The following is a 25,818-nucleotide window of genomic DNA, read 5'->3' on the forward strand; positions in this document are numbered from 1 at the left end:
GGTTTTTTTTTTTCTTTGTGGGCTGCCGGTGTTTGTTCGGTAGCATATTTGGAGGAAAGCGTCGATTTTTCTGGCCTTGTTTTTTCTCTTTCCTCCTGCTTTGACGTGTGGACTAGCCTTAATTTGGTACTATGATTGATTCTAGTAGCCAAAAGGACACTGTATCCTCGGTCCAACATACTTATCTTCGGCACATCATATTTCGGCACAGCGAGTTACTAGTGTGCTCTTGAATGGGCGCAACTTCGTATCTTGGTCCCGTTCTCTTCAACTCTATATTGGAGGGAAAGGGAAAACTGGTTGGCTTTTGGGTCTAGTCAAGGAACCGGAAAAGACGGATACTAAATATATTGCATGAGACATGGACAGGTGCATCATTCTGGGTTGGATCTTCAACTCAATGGAGGAGCGTATATATAATATGTTCATGTTTTACACTTCCGTTTTTCGTCTGTGGCAAGCCCTTAACAAAATGTATGCCCATTCCCGCAATAACGCTCGTATCTTTGAACTCTATCAGGAGATTGCTCATTCATCTCAGGAGGCACTCAAGCTGTCAGTATCAGAGTATTTTTGGGTACCACCAGTCTAGGTGGGAAGAATTAGCACAGTATGAACCTCTCTCCGATTTCTCTGAAGAATCTGTAACTCTTTTGGTCAAGAGACTGGACCGCCAGCATACCTACCAGTTTTTGATAGGGGGATTTATGATCCGAGTATGATGCTCTTAGAACTCAGATCTTAAACACCTCTCATATGCCTGATTTATATGATGTCTTCGCTATTGTTGACCATGAGGAGCATAGACGTCAAATCTAAGTCACACAGAGTGGGAGCGATAGCGAGAGCGCAAAAGCGTAAAAGTTTTAAAAAAAATTAAAGCGGAAGCGTCTTGAGGGCGTCTGTATATTAGGTTTAAATAAAATTATATCAGGTCATGACATATATATTTTTTATTTATTTATTTAGTTAAATCCATACGCAAATATATTCATTATTATTTATTCCACTAATGATATATGTAATAAATAAGCTAACTTTTCTCACTAATAGATACGTGATTTATTTTTAATATTTTCCGATTGGGAAGTTTTAGTGGTATATTTTCAAATATGTATAATTAATATATATATATATATACACACATATATGTGGTAGTATAGCAATGCTATACAGATGGGGCACACATGGAGTTTAAGTAATTAATGTATATATTGAGTAATAGTGTAAGTAATAAATGCATATATATGGTAATATAGGTATTCCATATCACTGGAACTCTAACAAATTTAGCTGTATAAAGTGAATTCGTATGGAAATCGCGAATTAGTAACACATATTCGCGAATTGCAAAAATTGAATTCGCGAATTTTGTGCGAATTCTCTACCAAATCGCAAATTCGCATGCGGAGCTTGAGAGCGGGGCCTCTTTAGACAAATTGTGTGACTAAGCGTCAGATCTCTCAGCCAGTATCTTTACCAGAGACTCCAATTGATTAGATGGCTCTTGTTGCTAATTCTAGACTTTCAGAGGGAAAAGGTTATTTGTCAACATTGTGGAGTCACGAGTCATGTAAAGGATCGTTGCTTTAAGCTTCATCCCGAGCTAGAGCCGAAATTTTCTCACAATCATCCTTTTGGCCGTGGCCGCACTACCGCAGTAGCCGATACTATTGGTGGGTATACTACTCCACAGATTGTTGTCCCTCCTGCTTCAACTCCTCCCAGACCATCTTTCAAGACTTCAATCAGTTACAGTCCCAGATCGGTCAGCTTCAGGAGCAGTTCAGAGCTTTATCTACCAAGGCTAGCTCTTCTATTCCCACGGCTACTATAGCTACAAGGACTCCTGTTTTTCATGTTAAAGTGGGAAAACCTACTTGGGTTCTGGATTCTGGAGCCAATGATCACATGACTGGTGAGTTATCATTATTTTATACTCCCGTTACCCATGTTAATCAAGCTGTTAGTCTAGCCGATGGGTCAACCACCATTTTTCGTAGTAAAGGAGATGTTCATCTATCCCTTAATATTATTTTGCCATCTGTTCTTCATGTTCCTAACTTTGCATTTAATCTTCTATCAGTTAGCAAACTTGCCAAATTACTAAACTGTGCAATGATTTTCTTTCCTCATTACAGTGTTTTACAGGACCTGTGTTTGAAGAGGATTTTTGGCAAGGGATATGAGCACGATGGCCTCTATTACTTTAGGAATCCTCCACCGACAACTCCTCCACTTGCTTCAAGCCTTCAAGCCTCAGTTTTTCCAGTTTCTAAGTCTTATGATTTTTCTTTTTAGACTTTAAATTTATGGCATGCTCGCCTTGGGCATGTAAACTTTCATTATTTATGTCTGTTTTTCCCTTCATTAATAACGGCTTGTAAGGATAATAAGTTTCAATGTGAGATTTATGAGCTTTCTAAACATACTAGAACCAGTTATATTTCTCATATGCATCGTGCACCTAGTATGTTTGATCTCATACACTCTGATGTGTGGGGTCCTTCTCCAGTACTGCTTTTTCGGGGCATCGTTATTATGTCACATTCATTGATGATTATTCCCGCTGCACATTGGTAAATTTACTTAAAAAGAAATATGAAATTTTTCCCTTGTTCACTCAATTCCTCCAAATGATCAAAACTTAATATAAAACTGTTGTTAGGAATATTAGGTCCGACAATGGTCGTGAATATGTTTCCAATGAGTTTTGGTCTCAACTTAACCAACAAGGTATTCTTCGTCAACTTACTTGTCCATATACCTCTGAACAGAATGGTGTGGTAGAACGTAAAAACTGCCAACTAATGTCAGTTGTTCGATGTCTTTTAAGTGGTATGAATGTGCCAAAGTCATACTGGCACATGGCAGTTCTTACAGCTACTTTTCTCATTAATCGTACCCCTAGTAGAGTATTAAATGGTAAGGCCCATTACAAGTGCTTCAGCTTGATATTACTCTTTTTTCCATCATGCCTCGGGTGTTTAGATGTACATGTTTTGTTCAGAATCGTAGCCCTTCTCGTACTAAACTTGATGACAAGGCCATTAAATGTATCTTTTTCGGATACTCTTCAATGTCAAAAGGTTACCGGTGCTATGATCCTGTACACAAACACACGTATCACTCTCTTGACGTCACCTTTCATGAGCATACCCCTTTTTATGGTTCTAACACTATCTTGCAGGAAACTTCTACTCCCGATCAAGTGGCTTCTCCTCTTGCTCGTCCTCTTCCTATTTTTCAAGAAAAGTTTTCTCTTGTGGTTTCCTCACCCCATTTGCAGGTTTATTCTCGCCGCCCTTGTGCTCCACCTCCACTGCCTTCATCCTCCTCAGATACAGGTTCAAGTACATCTCCTCTCTCTCCTTTACATTTCCCTAACCCATTTCCCTGACCCTATTCCTTAGTCTCGGTATCCCACTCGAGACCGCAAACCCCCTGCTCGATTTGGATTCGCTTGTAGTATTGATCATCTTATTTCGCAATATATCTCTTATGATGGTCTTTCAGGGTCTTACCGAGCCTTTCTAAGGCAAACTTGATTCCATTTCCATTCCCATAAATGTCTCTGATGCTCTCCGGAATCCCAATTGGATGCCTATTATAATGGTAAAAATGGATGTTTTGTAGCAAAATGAAATATGGGAGCTTGTATCTCTCCCTCCTGGTGAAAAGACTGTTGGTTGCAAGTGGGTATTCAGTGTTAAATATCTGGCCGATGGCTCTATTGATCAGTATAAGGCCTGTTTGGTGGCCAAAGGGTTTACTCAGATTCCTGGAAAAGACTTTAATGATACCTTCGTTCCAGTGGCTAAATCGACCTCAATTCGTTTGCTTGTCTCCCTGGCTACCTCTCACGATTCGCCTCTTCATTAGCTTGATCTGAAGAATGCTTTCCTTAACGGTGATCTTCTTGAGACTATTTATATGGATCCTCCACCCGGTTTTCGGGCTGAGGGGGAGTATGCTGGAAAGGTCTGTCGATTGCGGAAGTCTTTGTATAGGTTAAAACAATCTCCCAGAGCTTGGTTTAGCCACTTCAGTGATGTAATTCTATCCATGGAGTTTGTTAGATGCCAATACATGTTTTACCCACCATTCCTCCACTGGTCGATGTATCATTCTTCTTGTCTATGTTGATGATATCATCATTATTACTGGCAATGACATCCCCGGGATTGCTCAAGTAAAGCTTCAATTGGCTAAAGCTTTTGATGTGAAAGACCTTGGGCAGCTAAGATATTTCTTGGGAATTGAGGTTGTTAGATCTAAGCAGAGTATCTCTTTATCGCAAAAAAAGTATGTCTTGGATCTTCTTCGAGACACGGGTATGCTTGGGTGTGAACCTGCTTCCACTCCTATGGATCCTAATCTAAAGATCTCGGTTGAGTCTGGAGATCTCCTTTCTGATCCCTCGCAGTATCAGCGCTTGGTAGGAAGATTGATTTATCTTACCAACACTCGTCCTAATTTGGCTTTTGCGGTTAATGTTGTGAGTCAGTTTATGCATGCTCCTCGTACAGCTCATTTGGATGCGATATATCATATTTTTCGATATCTTAAGTCATGTCCTGGACTTGGATTATTCTATTCTTCTAGTAGGCAAGTTGGGCTATCCTGTTTCAGTGATGCAGTCTATGCTGGGTCCATGACTGACAGACGTTCCACATCTGGCTTCTGTACTTTCTATGGAGATCATCTTATATCCTGGAAAAGTAAGAAGCAGCCTGTAGTTTCGAGATCTTCAGCAAAGGCTGAGCATTGTGCCATAGTCCAAGGTACTTGTGAGATTCTCTGGCTTCGATCTTTTTTGGAGGAGCTAAGGCTAAGTGAAAAACAGTCCTCATACTTGTTTTGTGATAATAAATCAGCCATCATGCTTGCTTCAGATTCTGTTCTTCATGAGAGTACTAAACATATAGAGGTGGACATTCATTTTATCAGAGAAAAGGTTCATTTGGGAATTATCAAGCCGTGCTTTGTTCGGTCCTCTAATTAGTCGGCAGATGTGTTCACCAAATCCGTTGGTCCATCTTTGCTTCATTTCTCGATTACCAAGCTGGGCTTGATTGATATCTTCATTCCAGCTTGAGGGGGAGTGTTGAAATATCTGTATTATTATTTTTATTTTTATTAGCTGTTTTCAGCCTTTATGAGGTGTTTTATGTAAGATCCTCATAATCATGGGATCACGTAGATAAGATCCCCATGATCATGGAATCACGTAGATCTTGGCATATTTTCTATTTTTCTTTGATTTGGTTTCCTTTCTTTGTATATAAATATAGCTCTTGGCTCTCGGTTTGAGTAAGCCAAAACCCAAAACATCTTCTTTTCTCTTGATAACATTACTCAATAAAAAATGTGTCAAGATAAGAATGCATGTCAAAATGTTAAAACCATAAAATATATGGTGCAACCCCATGGATTTTGAAAAACAAGAAAGAAGATAATTCTTTGCAGGGAAATAAGGAAAAAGTGAGAAAAAAACATAAAGAAGAAGAAAAGAATAAAACCTCAAAAAAAATATGAGAGAGCCCCTCCAATGATAGAGATACTGATTTGGGCCAAATAAATTAATAATACATCAAAGAAGAAGATATTTTTAAAAGTACAAAATTTCAATAAAGAAACTAAAGGGGATAAAACAACGTAAGAAAAGAAGAGATGAGCTGATGTTCTGATTATGCAAGCCATAAGTGGCAAGGAGGTAAACTGTTTTCTGATTATTCAAGTTAGAGCTTTAACTGTTTTCTTTAAAGGTTTACCCATGGGAGAGGAGGGGGGAGAAAACATACCAACAGGGTAACACCTTGGGTTTGACTATGAGATTGCATATCAGTAGCGAGTGAAAATAGGATTTATCCTCACCAAGACTTGTAGAGTACGTCCCTTCAACAATGAAATAGGTGTACCAATGCATTCTAATTCGCATCTGATATATGCAAGCTCCCTCCATAATTTTCACCAACAGATGTCTAAGATATTGAGTTAAAGACAAAAATTATAAATAAGTAAATAAAACAAAGCAAAAGGCAAAGAAATTAGACAGAGCATTAATCAAAAAAGAATTATTAGGTTAAAGAATAAAATACTGCAGCTTGTAACACAGAATAAAAATAAAGTCTAAGTGCATAATCTTACAGAGATTCCCTTGCCAAGGAGAGGTGAGGCAACAATATGGTTACTTTTCTATCACACATTTTCTGGGCGTAGACATATATATATATATATATATATATGAGTGTATATACCTATACACTGTATATAGGAAAACCAGTATCCCATACTGGCGGGAAATATACCACGTCTACAGGATTACATGTGGGATTTTTTTCCCTGTACTGTTATGAGGGAGTTAATCAACTAACTAATTGGACATTATAGGTTTATGCCATGTTTTCTCTGTATACAAAAACTTGCCCTAGTTCACCTTAAGGCAAGAATGATGATGATATGAACCTCTCTCCCTCTAATCCCTACCAAATTCAGTAATGAAAGAATATCACACTGTAATGTTGGATTGAAATTTTTCCGATAAGTACAGAACCATAACCCTAGGCTCTGATGTAGAGTTAGTGCAAGGCCCAAAATAAATTTTGGGGGGCCGGGGGGGGGGGGGGGGGGGGCGGCGGTGGGGGGGTTTGCGGGTGCGGGGTTGGTGTTTGTTGAATAGATCTTGTTCAATGATCATGAACTGATTTTCATATTATCACAATTATAATTAGAATGGCATCAATATAAATCAGCTAAGTACAGAGAGCAAAGCACACATATGAATACACAATTTTTGCATGAAAATTTGAAATGGAGAAAAATCACAAAACCTAGTCCAGACAAATCAAATTAACTAAGAAAAAGATTTGCATCTATATGAATCAGCTGAGGATAGAGAGCAAAGATCACAAATAAATACACGATTTTTTACGTGAAAAATTAAAATGTTAAAAAATCAGAAAACCTAGCCCAGACAAATCAAATTAACTAAGAAAAAGATTTACACTAGACTAACAATTCCTAAACACAATTTTTATAGATCAAAACAAGCAATTTAAATATCCTAACATGTTTAATAAAATAAATTAATACATATGAACCCTAATGCTCTATTCGGTAGGAAAGAAAAAAATTGGGTGAAAGGGATCAAAGAAGGAATGGATGAGACATCCTTAGGGAAGAGATTGTGTATTTCCTTCTTTTTGTTCGGTTGGATAGAAGAGAAGAGAATAAACTCATAATTTACTATTTTTGTTAGGAGAGAAAGAAAGAGAAAGTTTTAATTGTTTTTACCATTATATCCAATAATATTTATAATATTGTAATCTATAGAGGATAGTACTGTAATTTAGAACTTGTATACTTTATGATAGTATTTAATTTCAAACTTCTAAAATAGTCCACATGTCTTCCCTCATTTCTTCCGCCCATTTTTGGGCGGATGAAAATTTGTAAAGAAGGAAGGATATGTCACCCTTCCTATTCTCCTTTCTTTCCTTGTATCATCTCTAACTGAACAAAGGAAATTCATTTTTTCCGTCCTACTTTCTCTCCACACCTTTTCTTTCCTTCCTACCGAACATAGCATAAATTGGTAAATGCACAATAGAGAGGGTTTAACTTAACTAATTTAGAACATACACAAAAACTAAAAATCAATATTACAGACGTCGTTTTGCACAAAATCTTTGTTTAGTATGAATCGGTGAACTGAAAGAATCCATAGAAATTATTCAACAGGCTTTGCCAACCAAAATCTTAATGACCTCATATACCTAATATTCTCCTTGTTCTTGCTCTAATTTTCCTTTATTTTAGGAATTTTTGCCACTAAAATTCTTTATTTCATCTTCCCCAAACACCAAAAAGCTATTCATTATCAAGATTTTTATGCTTGAGAAAAACATTCCAATTTTTAAACCAAATAGTAACAAAAGATAGGACAGTTTGCCATGTGCTTTTATTGAGGGGAGGCATTAGTTTTCTTGAGCTTTTGTGGCTAATGAGCACATGGAATCCAATATTCCCACATTTATTTAAGGCTCAAGGTGCACAAAAGCGCCAAGGAAAGAAGGGGCTAATAGAAGTTTTACTGTTTTCCAGGTTCTTTTGTGAATTATTGGGTGATTTCAGCCTGCCTTTTCCTGTTTAAGTTTGTGGTAGACATTTTCATTTTCATGCCCATAAATACCACATGTACATGATTTTCAACCATCTGGATGCTATATTGCTATTTTTGTCCATCGAAAGTTCTATTCTTCCACACCAAAAGACAATTCTTCAAGTAAAAATAATAAGACCAAAGTAAATCGAGCATGGATGCTTATCACCTAATCCATATTAAAATGGCAACCAATAACATTTTACACTCTGCAATTTGGTCAAATTCATAAAAATAAACTCTTAATAAACTGATAACCACATTGATGAAGAGAAAAAAAATTCAAGCAGAAAGCAGAGCTGCTAATTATTGAATTAATTATAACCAGACCAGTTTGCAATATTAAATAATGTGCAGCACACAGATATGAGATGTCTGAAGAAGTAGTGACATGTAAGCGTGCACTAATGGAAATAGTGATAATAATGCACTTACCAAAGTACACTATGAACATACAAGGATAGAGACCTCTTTTTTTTTTTCTTTTTTTTTTTTTTCTTTTTCTGGTCAATATCGGGATCATGAAAAAAAATATTACGTTTTGAACATACACATATATATCAGAAACATCAACATGTGAAAGCCTGGCTGATTTTTAATAACAACTCAATTTGAAAAGCTAGCAGCTTTTAGAAGGGCACTCCAAACAAAAGGCTAGAATAAACAATATCACAGAAGCTGCACTAACCTGAAGGTGGGGAAAGATGACATCATAAACTTGTAAGAAAAACTTTGACTTTGAAGTCAACCTGATGCAACATCAAAAGAATGTACACTATTAAAGATAGGGAAATCAATATGTTCAGGAAAAGAAACAAACTTCAAAAACCACATTCATATATCCTGGACAAACAAATCACTGGTACAAAGTTAAGATATTTCATAGCAAAATGACAACAACAAAAAATAAAATAAAATAAAAATCAGAGTCAACTATAAAATTATATGATCATTGATTACAAAGAGTTGGAAAGATATCAAATAGTCATTCAATGTGATATAGTGCCCAATACAGCAGGTGGTAAATCAAATAGAGTCATTCTTCAATCCTTGAGCATAAAATTTTCAATGCAAGACACCGGATTTTCAAAAAGGAATGAGGGAATTTATCAAAATATCCAAAATATTGAAAGAAACACTATTAAAATGTGTATCCTGTTTGATAAAAAAGCCAACTGACAAATACATGGTCAAGGGAATAGAATTTCATTGGGTCCTCTGATTTTACATATAACTATTTGATGAATGTTATTCAGTATATTGAGGGCAGCAACAGTGTCAAAAGAAGCTTTCTAGCAAGGATAAATTCGAGCCACTCCCTTCTACAAAACAATAGAAGTACGTTGAAAAACAAAAAGGAACTTAATCTTAACTCTTATGCAGCAAAAATAGAGCAAATATTTTCTAGAAAAGTCGTGCATGCAAAAAATTCATTTAAGTCAATTTCTTCAAACACGACATTCCAAGTTAGTTTTGCATTCCCCCACCATTTGAAACTAACACACCCTAGTTTTGCATACTTACCTTCTAAGATGACGAAAGCAGACATAGATCTCTTCAATATCTGTTTCAATTTTAAGTTCAATATACTGCTTGAGAAGCTCACATAAGCAACTAACAGCATCATCCCAACCATCAATACTTGCGACCAGAGAAACTCGAGACTCAGAAATGGTGTGTTGCAGAATAGAAGATAAAAACCCAGTTGACCCTGCTCTGTAATACATCTCTGCAAGAATGTTAAATATCCAGAAATTGCTGTCTCTGAAATACCCGACCCACTTAGGTGGATTACCAACCCAAAGATCATTGCTTAACAATGAACTCATTGACCCCATTGGTTTCTCAGCTAACTTTACATATGATGATTCCTGAGGATTAAGCATGGAACTCAAAGCACCATCTGATGAACATTCCGGTCTCCTGTGTGGAGGAAGCAGCTCAAATATGTCAACTCTCAATTCTTCAGGCAATTGTTGTAATACTGAGACATCTACTTGACTTAGAGATGAAGGCATTAGATCAAATTTATCTTGAAGTGAAGTGGAAATATCTTCATTTGAAGATCCTGCCCCACTAACAGGCACTGACTGAATTTTCTCAACTGTATCCTGCTTTCCCAAACAAAAACACCAGAAACTTGTCAAAGTATAGGATAAAAGAAATATGACTTCGATATAACTAGATATAGAAGAGCCAGTTCAATCTGTTCCTCTGCCTCAAGATTCAAGAATTAATGGATTCTAACAAAGATGGTGAATTCGGTAAGAAATTGATAAACTAACTGATTCATCATTTGTCATTTATTCATCTCTTTATTTAAATTTACAAAGAAGAAGAAGAATATGGAGATGGAGAAAAGAAATTGACAGCTTTGTTCACCCAAAGATCCCAAATCATACTACTTGATTCACAGTGCACAAAACAAAGAAGTTTATCTAAGTGCTAACATAATTCAAGAGTTGGCTTCAATTAATTGGAACTACAGAATTGACCCTAAAAAACGTTCCTTATTTTTACGTCCAATTTCTCTACTTCCATCAAGGTTGTCTTAATTTGATAGTACACTTTGAGAAGAACATAAACACGCCAGAAAAGAATCGAGCAAAGGGAAAGTAGAGCTACATCTACAGGTAATGTTGAAAAGAAGCTTGATAACATTATGAATGAATCATGAGGTGGTTTGCATTTTACATGAAGATCTTCAATGAAGTATTACCCAACGATGTTAGAAAACGTAAAAGGGGAATCAAGTTGGAAGCAAAAAAAGCTTACACTTTCCAAGCACAAAATTTGCAGAGTCAGATGTTATAAAGCTCAACTTTGCATCTAAGACAACAAACTTTTTCTTAAGAACAAAAAACATAGGGTATCATCTGAAAAAATGAAAGAACTCATGCAAGTCTTGTTCACAATAAGCAAATCAAACCTTTCCCAGAGGGGAGGGAAAAAAAAAAAACAAAACAAAACAAAAGTCAAAGCCACATCTTTTGAACTAATAAAGGTCCCAAGTCATTTGAAAAATATTATAATATGAGGCCCTTAAAAGCATGATTCAAGCAATGGTGCATAACAGAATTCAAATAAATCAGCCTAAAGAGCTACTTTGAGAGGGTCAATGTTAAATCCACTCGTCACTAATCTGCATAAAAGCATTCACACACCATCACCCAGACAAGTGCATCAAAGGTTATGTTTCACCATTTTTTGGGAAACACAAACGGACAGACATGGGTTGTAAGAGCAAGATTTTCCTGAACTTTTTCACACTAGAATAGAAATTATTTTTACCATTCATTGCAGAATAATAATCATTTGGGCTTTTCCCATGGACACTACGTCTGAGTGTGTAAATGTAGGTAAACATGTCTAGAAAATTGATTTCAGTTTTAAAAGCCGTCTAAGTGACAAGTGACAACTACCCTGACATATATTATTACCCCTGCTTCAGTAATTTAAGAAAACTTGTTCTCACTGATTTCCTGAATTTTGTTTCATATTGTGAAATGTTTTCTTTTTTCCTCCATTTAAAGGGAGGGTGCTTGTGAATGTTCTGTAAGTTTTTGTAAACCATCCTAGATCATGCAGTTTCCCTGTCAAAATAGTATATGTTGAGCAGTGGAGGGAAGGGATCGGGAATATGATAATAACATTTAATACCCTTAAGAGAAAGTAGAATTTGTCAGAAGGCTGGAGAAAATCTGCAGAAGCATAAGCAATACAGTGAGATTCTTTTATCTGACTTAAGTGAGAGCCATTGGAAATTTAAAGAACTGAAGGTAGAGTAAATTCAAGGGAACCTATTGTGAGCGAAAACAAGCTTGAAAAAAAATAAAATAAATAGAAGAAGAGAGAGAAAGACTGATACCTTGTTTTGTACAGGGATGCTGCTTAAAGAGGCTAAATGAGTGGGAAAAGGTCCCTTTCCCTCATTTATTACACCTACATGAAATGACAAAATCAAAAAGTATTAAATAATGGGCCAAAGATTATACAAGCTGCTCTTAAAGAAGAAGGTAGAAAAGATAAACCTTCTAGTCTTTCATATGATGTGGTACCTAGAGAACTTCCGACAGTGGCACTTTTGCCTTTATTTTTAGAAATGAGATTGACTAGCTTCCCACCATACATATCATTTATTTCTGAAAAAAGTTCTGGAGGAAGACTCTCTACAACTCCCAAATCAAGATCACATAGAGACGGCAGAACTGAATCCTGGTTTAAACGAACATCACCATTGGACATATTAGTGCCCATTCGGAATGACGATCCAGTTGGATCACTGTAGAACTGACCAGGGTTTCCATCAATGGTCTGCTTATCAAAATCTGAAACATGACACAGTAAGCAAATCGCCCATTACAACCAAATCAAACATGAAATACATACAAGTGAGAAAAAACTCTACACAATTTGCCTCATTCCTAATCTTTCATTAGTCAGCAGCATTCTCACTGTAGTAAAAATTTTGTGACCATTTTTTTTTAATGGTGGTATAATCGGGAAAAAAAAAAAATTGTAACCAATAGGTGGACATTATCATCAAATCATTTTACTAGAAAGTAGATAAAGGGATTTTACATTGCACTGCTGACTTAACTTTTATAATTATTTTCACATGGTGACAGCACTCAAACTCAAACTTAAGGTATCATGCGCTCGAGCTTTCACCACTGCATCAAGCTATGGCCCGTCTTATAAATTACTGTTAAGAAGTCTGACACTTATGGGTCCACCACATGTTCTGCATATATGTCTATATATATATATATTTATTACTTGATTAAATAAAATCTCGAATAATCCTAGAATTCAATGTATTAAGATTCTATTTAAATATTTTTATCTTAACCCTTTTATTCACAAGGAGCTAGATGAGAAGAAACCCTCACATTTGGTTCAGTAGTAGAGATGGAATAGAGAAGCAACCATCAACCAGAACCCCAAAAGGACCAGATTCCATGAACAACAAAGAGGGTAAATGAAGGGAATATCTTGTAAAGGTAAATCATATTTGTTTTGGTAAAAATGCTAAATCACGTAGAAGCTGGCTACGCCACACCCCCACAACTTATAACAGGTAATTACATTATCACTCCCTCCCAAGTTGAAGCATAGATGTCTATCATGTGTAACTTGTCAACAAGATTTGAAAACCGCATTTGTTGCATTGTTTCAACTATATCTCATACTAAATGACAATCAACTTCAGTATACTTTGTAAAAAAAACACTGCATTGCTGGTGACACACATAGCTGCTTAATTATGACAAAAGCTCTGTACGGTATTTACAATTACAAGCATTAATATCCTCAAACCGATCTGACCCATAACATCTCACATGCTACAAAAACCAGTATTTTATACTATGCCTCAGCATTCAACTGTCACCATAATTTTCTTTAAAATCCTCAAACTGACTAAATGAAAACCTACAAAGGTGCATCATCAGGACCTAAATGCAGATCATTTATGAACAGCATACTGATGTATACATAGCAATATCAAGATTACTATATGATCTAAGCCCTAATCCCTACCAGGTGCTCCCTTTTAGGTACCTCAAGGTGCAACATACAACATCCAAGTGCGATCTTAAGTTTGCCTAAACTGACTCACTATTACATTAAAAATGACATATGGTCGACCTATGCATCAATTTCCCATCAATTCTCCTAAATCTTCCAGTGTCCTATACGCCTCACCCTCAACACTAAACTCAGAATAAGGATAAATTTAAGGTTCTACAACTTTAGCGTCTCGCATCCCAGCAAGATCAGTCATATACTTTCTCTGTGATTCCTTTCCCTGATCTGGCTACTCAATACCCAAGAAATACCTCAATTCTCATAAATTTATGAAAATACCTCCCCAAGTTTGCGTTTAAAACTCTAATGCCACAAGATCACTCCCACTCACAAAGATATTATCCATGTACACTGCAAGAACTATAATCCCACTAAAGTGTGCTTCACAACAACAAGTGATCTAATATTGTTACCAAAATGCTACTGCCACCAAAATGAACGCATCAAACCATGCAAAGGAAGATTGTCTAAGCCATAAATTACCTTCTATGGCTTGCAAAAATAGGGTTGACTTTGACAAAGTTAGCCATTTAGCCAATCAAGCAACACAGGTTACACTATTCAGAAACCAAAGGAACTGCATGACTTACAGGTAAAAGATCACAACAAATATATTACATTAAAATATGAGTCCAGCCATAATCATATCCAAAGCAAACATACCACTCCAATAATTATAAGAGCCATTTAAATTGCTTCTTAGAAAACAATTCCACTCATTCAACTCATAATGAATCATCCAAAGAGCATCAAATCACAAACCAATCAACATGCACCGACTACAAAGAGCAAACCTAGATATTGAAGTACAAGATCACAACCACTGGACTCAACCCAAGCAGCTGAAAGCACTCTATATATCTAAACAACTTGAAGCACTGTAATATAGGGTATAGGGTTTAGGAACATAGGGTGATTTCAAAACCCAAAACTGATTTAACAACAGATACAGTAGAGAATTGAAAACCGAACCGGTTTCATGGGCCTCACGATTGTACAATACAAATGTCTCCAAAACTTAATGTTTGCTTATAGATGCATCCACTATTTATAAATTACGTTTTCGAATTGCTGAATATAAATCGAATTCCATCGTGCCAACCATAGATGCTGCACCCAAAACCGTTATTAAAACCAAGACAGAGATGAAGAGCACTTTTCTAAATAATAAAAGATGTTTAGTTGTTTAAGTCCAGAAACAAGCATAGTTTTACATGACGAAGACAAATATGGACAAATAAAATCCTTCTTGTCTTTAATAGATGCAACTAATGATGGGAATGTATTGCCTTGAATGTCCAACCAAGGAAAAAGAATATCTGCATTTTTGTTCCTAATTTTCAATTTTCTACATTCCAGATCCCAGTTTTATAATAAAAAATCAAATTTTCAACCTTTATAAGCATATAGAGCAAAAAGAACATAGTTTTCATTTCTACTTCCTCTTCACCGTCCCATTTACAAGTTTCAAAAGATAAAGGAAGAAACTGTAACACAATGACAGATACAGTACAACTCAATCTCTAGTGAATCAAAAAAGGAATCAGTACAAATTTTAGCATCACAATTCTTACAATGGGAAAAAGGAGAAAAGAAAAAACCTACGTACAGTGTGCAAGAATTCTAATAGCAGAACCAAACAGAAGCAAAAGAAAAGACAGAACATATAAGTAAACTATATCTTTAATCCATAATGATTTACTTGCAAACAAGAAATCCAGAATACCTCTACAAGTGTTCTCTCTGGTTGAACTAGTGGTTCTAGGTAATTCTTCAGTCCCTGCTGAGGCTGAGGCTGAGGCAAGCCAAGAACGAATAGAGTTTCTTTCATTCCCTTTGGACCCATAAGTCAATGAACATAGTTGGACATCAGAGATATTCATAGAAAGTACAGTATTAGTGAACAATAATTAATAAATAAAGGAAATCCTGAAATAGAATGGTATAAAAAATAATTGCCAGATAAATTCGAATAACAATATAAAGCAGTAATGGACCTGCTGCCAAGAGTAAATTGCTACTCAAAATAACAAAAAAGCAGACCTTGATTAGCAGTATCTGCACTTTCAAGTTTTGAAACTTGCAAGCCCATTCCTCTGATATCCTTGACCTCTACACAAAAGAATAGCAAAAAGTTGATATGAAAAGAATTTATTCTGGCATTGAGCTTTAGTAACATACAGTTATGCAAAACAAAAAATTGAATAAATAACATAACATGGGATTAGACAACATACTGCTGCTGCAAAAAGAAGCCATGTTGAATACATAATGTATTAACATTACACAAACAAAACAAAAATATATGCACTGCATTAATACAATAGCATTCAAGAAGAAAGAACACAAAAGTAAAAGTGGATCCATAAGATCACAATGCCAAGTTACAAAAACAACTAAAAAATAATAGCATAAGTAACAATGCAAATCTATGAATGCATCACATCTCTGGCAATGTTTACAAGAGTTGAGTACAGTGAATTTTTTTGAGTCCAAAAAAGCAACTAAAGTTAAGCAATATATCAATGGCTCTCAGAGCCAAGTAGTATCTTTATTGCATTGAATGAAGGAGATCGAGGGTTTGAGTCCCATCTGAGGCTCTTTCACCAGTAAGGCAGTGACATACTATTATCAGCACTAGAGACTGCATGACTTTGTGCTACATAGCCAGCCTTGAATACCAAAAAAAATGATGAAGTTCTGTTATGCGGTTAATGGCTGTTATTACGTAATATCTTTTTATTGCAGTGGAAAATCATTATCTAGCATTGGTCCCAACATTGCAGGTGATGGACTGGGTACAGCCTGGCTTTTGGCATTATTTGCACAAAATGGAAGCATCTAACTCAAATGCACATATGCACCTTTGGCATTACTGTGGTGGTGGAAATTTTAAATACTGAATACACCGATGCCACACAAGATGTCTTAGGAGCAAAGCGCTCTCCATTTATTGAAGGAACCACCAGTTCCATATTTAGCTTTCAATCCACTAAAGCATAATCCAGCATGATTTAACAATTAAAGCTATCGATACCAGCATAAACAAGAAGTCAAAGCCATTACCTAATGGTTCTAAATCCATGTCAACCATGCAGAAAAATCAGCTAGTTCAAAGAGCTCCAACCATTTTAATTAGACATTGTCTAGAAAATCTGAAAGGAAACAAATAAATGAGATATTCTAAAAGCTGAATTACGGTGGGCATGACTCGCTTGACTCATTAATATGGTGTGGAGATGCATGCATAAGATGAAAACACAAAACGATATTGTACACTATCTCATCATCTTTCTCAAAAATAGGACATTATATGGAATCTCACCTGAATCGCATCTATATCATCTTGAGAAGTTAGGTTTCATAGTTCGAGTAGGATACGCCAATACTCTACCCCCTTCTCAAATTAGAAGCCTCATTTTATCATACTTTATATTGATATAATCCATTAATTTGAGAAGTTTACATACCAAATAGTTTCACAATTAAAATTATTTTACTTCTCCTTACGCATAAATTAAATCATTAAGGGCGAACCTTGGCACAAGAGTAAGGTCGCTCCATTGTGACCTGTAAAGGTCACAGGTTTGAAACAAGGAAACAGCCTCTCCGCATATGGAGGTAAGGCTGTGTACATCAAACCTTCTCAAGACCCCACAGTGGCGGGAGCCTCGTGCATTGGGGTTGCCCTTTTTTTTCATCTTACACAAATCAGCAGTTCCTATGTTGGGGCCTTATATTTGTCATATGTCCTAATTAAAATAAAATAAAATTTCAATCTAAGCCTTTGATGCAATCCAAAAGGTGTCCAGATACGTTGAATAACCGTATCCACCATGACAACCAACACGGACATGAGTCTCCTGAGAATGTGTCTATGCCACCAGTCCGTATGATGCATCCTCTACTCTAGCTAATGAGGTGAGTTGCAATTGTATGGGCCATACTTAATACGATTTTACTGGACTAGAACATCCAGGTTTATAAAGTAAAACAAATATTAAGTGTAAAAGAAATATATTCTAATCTTTATGAAAGCAATAACCTTCGCAGATCACCAGAATAAAGTTTTCTCTCGTCATATCAACCAGGATTCTTTCAGATCTTCCACTTAACACCTTTGCTTCCATCAGATAAACTACATCATCTCTGCATTTATTGGTCTTCATTACACAAAACCAAACTTTCATGTTTACTTTCCCTCGTCTTAACATTAATTGGCGCCACCTCAAGCTACTAAAACAAGCACTCATTTCTCAATCCATCTTTTCTGGAGTCCATTAGCAAAAAGAATTTCTCACAAAAAAACTAAATTATAGTACATAAAGGGTGGAGCATGAATGTACTCCAGCAATAACTAGATTTCTAAAAGCATGGGAGTGGAACTGTATTACATGATTAAGTGGATAGACTTACTTGGATATAATCGAATAAGGTGGGTGTTGGAGAATATTATAGAAGTGATTTTAGCCTATGATAGAATATTGATTGAAGTGATTTATGCGATTGATTTTAGGAGTCCTCCATCTATGTATTTTCCATATTTATCACTGGTATTGTTTCACCTATAATTAGAGGTGCTCAATCTCAAGACAGAATATAAAGTAAAGTGATGTAGCTCTTTGGGCTCTTTGTGCCGCAGATGTAGGCCCTAGTGGTTGATACACATTATATCCTTGTGTTCTTCATTTTCTATTTCTCTCTTCAATTTTAAAAGTAGGAAAAAAAATAATAATAATAATAAATAAATAAACTTGCTTTCGTTTGTAGTGGAAAAGGAAGACCAATAGGCAAAAAGCTGACTTACCAATGCAGAGGGATCCAAACAGCTGTGTGCTTATCTTTCGAAGCACATCCACATCATCAGTAGCCAGTGGAATCTATCATATTACCAATGAGCTTATAACTTGAATTGCCTAAGCCAAAAACTTCTAAGAGAAACTACTGTAAAAAATAAAGTTTCACTCATTCCTACCGTCATAGAGCGGCTCAAGTTCTCGCAGTTTCCACAACCCAGATACTTTATTGGTTCAGAATCATTTTTCCTCTTCTTCATCTACATCAATGTATTGCATTAACCAGACAATTTCCATTTTAGCATAAGATAAAATATAAAAAGCACCATAACAAAAACTTAATCAGCTCTAGGAAACGATGTCAATGAGAAAGCTCAACAGAATAAGCCACTACGTATTATAATGGCAGTTTCAGATGTAATAATCAAACAGAACCTTAAGGGTAAAAGTGCGCCCTAGCACTCCACATCCCTGCAAACGCAATGAGACCTCCTTGCAAAGATTCAAAAGAAAATGTTGAACCTGGAACAATAAAGTGTTAATACTTTGATCCATTCAGATCGGATAAAAACAATAATTGATGCAATGGAAAGACCAACATCTTTTAAATCTTTGAACCTCACGCCCCAGTTTACATCAGCACCAATGGACTTGCTTTCCTGCAGAAGTCATCGAGGTGAATGCCGGCTGAACAAGGTAAATGTTTTACAAATAGCAAACTAAGAGAATATGTAGTTTATTCTGAACAAGTGAACTGCAGTGCTAACAAACTGCTCATGCCACATAGGACAATGGAATAGGTTACTTTCTTTCCATCAACTAACATATAAGATAACACATGTTTACATAATCAACGCCATCATCTAACAATGCTAGCATAAGGCAGACTGAGATGATGTAAATATTCATATGGAACATAAAATATCGTGCCCAAACAGTACATAAAATATCTATATCAAGCTATACTTTGACAAATCAATTTATATAAAAGCTGTTTAAGTAATCTTTCTTCTTTTTTCCTTTTTTGCTTTTGTTTTTTGGGGGTGTGTGGCATTTACCAGGGTCTTCTTCTGGTTTGCCACTTACTCAAACCAGCCCAAATTATGTATATTAGTCACCATATCATACTTAATGCATCCTAGTTAGCTGTAACTCAAAATCCATTACTCCTTACTACTTGAGATCGCTAGATCCATCTTCTCCATTCTGCTCTTTGTAAATGAATTCTTAAGATCCTTTTCCATCAAAATGTGATTATAAGTTTCATGTTTGCCATCTACCTCAAATCCTCCTTTCTTTGAGACTGTGCAATGGTAAGACACTAAGCATGACTCAGATAAAGTACTTTAAATTGAACATTTATTGTCATGAATACAACATCTCAAACTTACATTTAAGTTATTAATTGTTTTGCCTGTCTTCACACAATCTACACATCAAAATAATGCTAAGCATAGCACAATAAGTGAGTATCATATTAGTTTCCAAACTACTCATCTAGAACTTTAACAGATTGCACGCATAAAAAACAAAATATAGAAGAACTAACAAGAAAACCTAATAGATAAATCGATGCTTTGCAGGAATACATTCATGGCATGAAAAAAAAGATATGCAGCAAATTACTTGCAATCTTAGGAATAGACATCAAGAAATTCAGTATTTTTTAATCCTTTAAAGGTGTCTAGATAGTAAAATTAAGCCAAATTGTTTGACGAACCTGGATCGCTCCAACCAGCCGATTATCAACCCCTCTACTATAATTCCACAGCATATCACCAGTTTTAACCCCAAAGTCCTTCTGGAGAGATTCCTGGAAATTCGAAGCAAAGTAAAATTACTTAAAATTCCATTACAACATTATAAACAACAAGAAGAAGCAGCCTTTTCCCAATTACTTGGGTTGGCTACATGAATCCAATGTTTCCATTCTGCTCTTTTTAATGCCATATCCTCGGTCAAAACACATGTTATCGTATCCTTTCTACTAAGTGTACCCATGTTAATTTTGGTCTTCCTCTTCCCTTAGTATTACCGTCAATGTGGACTATCTCACTCTTCCTAACTGACGCACTTAAAGATCTTCTTTGCACATGACCAAACCATCTTAACCGATTTTCTCTCATTTTATCACCAATTTGTGTTACTCCAACCATCTCCGGAATGTGATCATTCTAATTCTATCCTTTCTAGTCTTACCACATTACAAACAGAATTTCTTTCTAAGGGACAGCAAAATGAAATATATATATAAACATCACACAGATTCTCCTACATCAATAACCAGATCAGTCAAGAAGATACTGCAGGGAAGATGGCCAAGGAAGATATATTCAGGCAGATAATTTACTAAAAGAATTTCTTGAGTCGTTATACATAAGGAGCAGAATCCTGGAAGTGTACATATCATTCAAATAAAAGATGAAAAGTTAGGGCAAACGTCTTAATCACACAAAACCTTGATGAATATGCATATCCTTCACAAATACAATAACTTCACCACAGAAAAGTGTAACCATACTTGTACTGTTGCATTCTACTAATTCACATGCAGATCACGCTTTTAACATTCTAGTAAAACAAACAGGAAAAAAAATATTGGTTTCTCATACGGCAGGAAACTTGTGTTTTCTAATTTAACTAGAGCTTGGAAGTAGCAAACAAATGATGAAGCAATTATTATTTAGTTTTTACCCTTTTGATATGATGTCAAACTGTATTCTGCAAAAAGATTAAAACAGCTGACTTGTGCCAAATAGGAAGAAACTGCTAAACAGTCTCACCCAACAAGTGCTTCATGCATAAGTGAGTGCAAAGGACTGTTAAAACCCATTACCTAATCACCTTCATGTGTTAAACATCCTCTTCCATGAGGTGGGGATCAGTTGGCGACCCCATTGATTTCAATATGTTCAGAGAGTAAGAGACCAGGAACAGCTGTATGAGAGTAAAAGAAGCAGAAGAACTTTTGCTGGTACATGAACTTCCATTAAAACCATGTCGGAAGGAATCAAGTCTATTCAGGCTTCTTTTTGTAAGTAGTTTTTCTGATACTCTTAAATGATTTGAAATATAAATATTTGTCTTTCCCAGACATAGATACCAAGGAGCAGGAAAGAAAGTTTTTGCTTAGATTTAATATAAAAAAAAGAAGAGGAAAAAACCTAGGACAACCGTTTACTTCAATAAAAATAAATTTAGTACTATTCCATTGTAACTAGAGATGATGATAGTTTACAGATGTGACAGGAAATCAAACTCATAAGATAAAACAGCGAATCAATTAAAAAATGCAAGATAAAAGCAAACTATAAAACAGGTACCACTTGTCAGATCAAAGCTTAACGAACTTTCATGACAGGTATACTGCAAGTCAATCAAATAAGAGCATTTATTCAGCCATTTTATCACAAACGAAATAAAATTATATCTTAAGTAAAAAGTTAGAAAACCTTGGAAATCATGCGCAGCTGGCCACAAGTCTGAACTTGTCTCTTTTTCAACTTTTCCTCTAAAACATGCCCAATTCCTGGAAGTGCCTTGATTGGAAGTTCACATAAATAATCATCCACCTGAAACACCCAATCTACTAATATTCAGTAGTGTGGTATTAAGATGGCCATTCAATAAGTTTCTTTTGTTTTTTGAAGCAATGGTCGCTGAAAAAAATATAAATAAAATTGAGGTCTCAGCAACTAATATAGGGGTGTCAACTTTGTGATTAAGAAGGTAAGAGACGAGAGGATCAGGTTCAATGGGTGCCTCTCAAAGTTGAAAAGGTTTGTGGTAAAATCACATTATCTGGTACTTCTACGTCTTTTCCCCTTAGAAAAGTACATGGAGCAAAAATCACCATTCAAAGTGGCATGTTATGTGTGGACTGCGACTCAGGAAAAGATTCTCATGATTGAAACTTAGTGAGGAAAAGATAAATTCTCCCTGATTGGTACTGTATGTGTAATGAAGCGAAGGAGTTGGTGGATTCTCTTTTATCATTTAGAATCTTAGAGCAGCAAGGGAGGTTTGGCTGTTGCAGGCTCTGTTTACGTACTTTTGCATATGGGCTGCGTCTATTCTCACTAAACGACCTGCCTAGCCCAACCCAGCCCTGGCTTGTCTGTCTTTGACCGGTTAAGGGGTCAGGTCAGGCCGACAAGAAGTTGCTAAGCCTAAGCCTGGCGTGACAGGCCTAGAGAGTTGGGTGGGCTTGGGCTGGCCTTTATTATTTTTTTTTTTCTTCCTGTTTTTTATATAAAAAAAAATATTTTTTTTTTCAATTTAACAATAATACATATGAGAATATATATTAGTAATAAAATTATAAAGGGAGTATATATTAATAATATATTAGTATAAAGACTATACTGTATTAGTAAATAAAGAACGTATAGTATTATAGCTTACTCAAATTAACGTGAAGTTTATAGATATTGTTAACTACCATCTACGCCAAAAGCTTATGTTGTTAGAGAGGATGTAACTTAAATATATAAATCCTTCAACACGCCCCCTGTGACTGTGAGGTTTGAACATGAGACCTTTGGCTCTCTAATACCATGTTAACTACCATTTACTCCAAAAGCTTAATTTGTTAGAGAGGGTGTAACTTAAATTTATAAATACTTCAACAGATATAACAAGAAAAGCAAATTCCGTAACCTAATCAATATTCTGTCGAAAATTTTACTATGACAAGGTGACTAAAAGCATGAGTTAAATTAAATTCCCCACAAAAACCCTTTACTCAAACCGACAATAAAACATGTTGACTGAATAAGGTAGCGTGCATAGTAAACAAATTCAACTATCAAGTTAAAAATTAAACAGAAACAGACTAACCTCTATGTACGGTACGTTTAAAATTCCTTTATTACTCTGAAAACATACACGGTCTAAGAGAAACAAAAGCATAAAAAGGAAGGTGTAACTATTAATTGGTAGTTCTCCATGGTCAGAGAGTATTTTCCAAGGTGACTATTGTGCATGTGGTGAAAACACACGCACAATCAAAAAACAAAACAAAAAAATTAAATAAATAACTATATATTTAAGGCACAGTGCAGTTCAACAATGCATGTTATGCTCCAAATAAGGAGCAAGCCTCTGCATAAAAAATCGTGATAATATAAAACACAACATAAAATATAACAGTTTCAAGATATTAAAAATACAAGTATCTTCTTCAATCAATGAGCACCATGCTATGAACTATAAATTCAGGAACAAACCCATGATAAAAGCACTGAACAAAGAAGTACAAACCTTAGTATATGTTGCTATTACAAAAGTTCTTAGTCAAGACAAACATTAAATGCTAATTGCAGGTAACCAAGATTAAACCCTAAAAACTGTGACAACACTGCAACTACCCCTCCTTTAACAGTTAGGGGCAAGATCCCCATACTGACAAAAGATCATCCAGGTATCATCTCAAGCTCCACAAACAAAATTTTTACCACTTCCATCAGTAAAACTATCAACTTTTTGCTTCAAAAAGGTGGTACTGATTTACTAACCTGGCTGTCCAGCACCAAACCAAGACTTTCCCTACATAATTTATGAGCTTCCCTTTTCCTCAAGACTTGGTACAAGCATTACTTAACTTATTTTCTGACTATGTACACGGTGATAATCTTTTCCTTTATTACCATGTGCCTAAAAAAAGTCTACTTTTGCTTCATCCTATTACAGAATAGTGAATTTGCAGCAATACATATTGCTGCTTGATTATCACAAAACATCGTCAAAGATCTACAAGTCGTAAACCCAATTTCCTGTAGAAAACACAATTCTATATGAGCTTTGAGTCGCAGCTTGTAGTCGTTTTGGCATTTTATCTAGTCACAACATTCTGCTTAACACTCTTCCATAGATGGCTACTCACAGTCATACCTATAACATTTATCTAGTCACAGCATTCTTCTTCTTACTTTCCATGGATGGCTACTCACAGTCATACCGATAAAATGGAAAAAAGACAGACCACACTTGTTGAAAATATCCAAGGTGGCATTGTGCACCCCACAAGACAAAGATCGTATGAAAAATAAAAATAAAAAAAGGTGGGCCTAACCAGGACAATTTGGACAAACCATGATGAAATGGACACACAACCAATCTTATATAACCTTTTGGCCCAAAGGACACCTATTTTCTTTCTTTCCTACAAAAACACACACCAGTGGTTTCTCATTTTAGAATTTCTATTAAGGTGCTGAAGAGCAGAAGGGACGACTTATAGTTCACTAGCATATACCAACAATATCGACAAGAGAATGACAACCCGAACCAGCAACTTATAACCTTACAAACCCAGCAAACTTTAAATACTGGACGATATCAGGGTCAAGTTGCCTGACCTGTTAGATGACACTGGAACAGCATCTCTTACGCTTATCAGAAAAAACTAAGATCCACAAAATTTTCAATTTACCACAGTTTATGTGGGCTCAGAGCGTGCAAAAGTAAAGCAGGTCATGTAGGTAACTGTTCCTGGCTTTTATGATTTCAGTTGTAGGAAAGGAAGTCCAGGTGCCTTCTCTGTTTGTGAAACATCCTCCCCACAACCTAAAGTTAAGGCTTCCATCAAGCAATACTATGGTCTTACTGTGGTAAAAATCAATTGGCCACTAAAGGAGATAACCTACAGAAACTAGAACCATAACTAATAGTCTTTCTTGCATGTGTCAAAACTCTGCAAAGTTGTAAAGGTCAAAAAAAAAAAAAACCTCTGCAAAGTTGTAAAAAAACATTTAAAAAAGTGAAACGTGTAAGATCATTAGAATAAATATGACTAGAATTATTTACACAAACAAGAACAGCCTCAGAGACTATATATATAAATATATATATATATTCCGCATTAAAAATTATGATTGGCTATGATTACTGTTAACTAGGATTTAGAGTTGAATATTGTTACATTTTCATCTAATCTCTGGGATCTTGGGATGCAAACTCAATCCATTTATTTTTTTATGCCAAAAAAAAAAAAAAAACAAAAAAAAGAATCCTAAGCTTTTGATGTTGCTACATTAGGTACAACTAGGAACACTCTAATGAATGATATGTATTCGGTGCCAAGAAACAAAAATGTACCTTAAAGATGATATTCAACTATAATTTCATGAAAATCGGATGTTGTTACTTGTTACTTCCTGCCCTTGGGATGGACACTCAACTAGATTGCTGGCTTATGTGAAGGGGAAACCTCAAAACAAGAAACTTACTCTATTGCCCACTACATTTTCCTGGTAAATATCAGGATTA

The 25,818-nt window shown here is 35.7% G+C and overlaps 1 protein-coding gene across 15 annotated transcripts in view; it reads right to left on the minus strand.

Annotated features, from left to right (window-relative positions):
* LOC132294124 (DNA repair protein REV1) overlaps positions 1-25,818 on the minus strand; it is a 34,983-nt gene that overhangs the window by 3,571 nt on the left and 5,594 nt on the right. For 8 of the 15 annotated variants that reach the window (XM_059791855.1, XM_059791858.1, XM_059791860.1 and 5 more), the window contains 13 exons: positions 22,002-22,121; positions 20,270-20,362; positions 19,149-19,208; positions 18,985-19,071; positions 18,729-18,809; positions 18,561-18,633; positions 15,797-15,865; positions 15,480-15,587; positions 12,196-12,492; positions 12,033-12,106; positions 9,689-10,275; positions 8,853-8,913; positions 5,805-5,984 (listed from right to left, as the gene is read on the minus strand). In XM_059791855.1, the coding sequence (XP_059647838.1) occupies positions 5,931-5,984; positions 8,853-8,913; positions 9,689-10,275; positions 12,033-12,106; positions 12,196-12,492; positions 15,480-15,587; positions 15,797-15,865; positions 18,561-18,633; positions 18,729-18,809; positions 18,985-19,071; positions 19,149-19,208; positions 20,270-20,362; positions 22,002-22,121 (1,764 nt within the window). In that variant the 3' untranslated portion in view covers positions 5,805-5,930. The remainder of the gene's footprint in view (positions 1-5,804; positions 5,985-8,852; positions 8,914-9,688; positions 10,276-12,032; positions 12,107-12,195; positions 12,493-15,479; positions 15,588-15,796; positions 15,866-18,560; positions 18,634-18,728; positions 18,810-18,984; positions 19,072-19,148; positions 19,209-20,269; positions 20,363-22,001; positions 22,122-25,818) is intronic. The other 7 variants (XM_059791861.1, XM_059791862.1, XM_059791857.1 and 4 more) reach the window with 3 other exon arrangements.

Source organism: Cornus florida, unplaced genomic scaffold, assembly GCF_030987335.1.
Source record: "Cornus florida cultivar Cherokee Brave unplaced genomic scaffold, ASM3098733v1 CherokeeBrave_3.0.0_Hap2_Chr02, whole genome shotgun sequence".
NCBI classification, from domain to species: Eukaryota; Viridiplantae; Streptophyta; class Magnoliopsida; order Cornales; family Cornaceae; genus Cornus; species Cornus florida.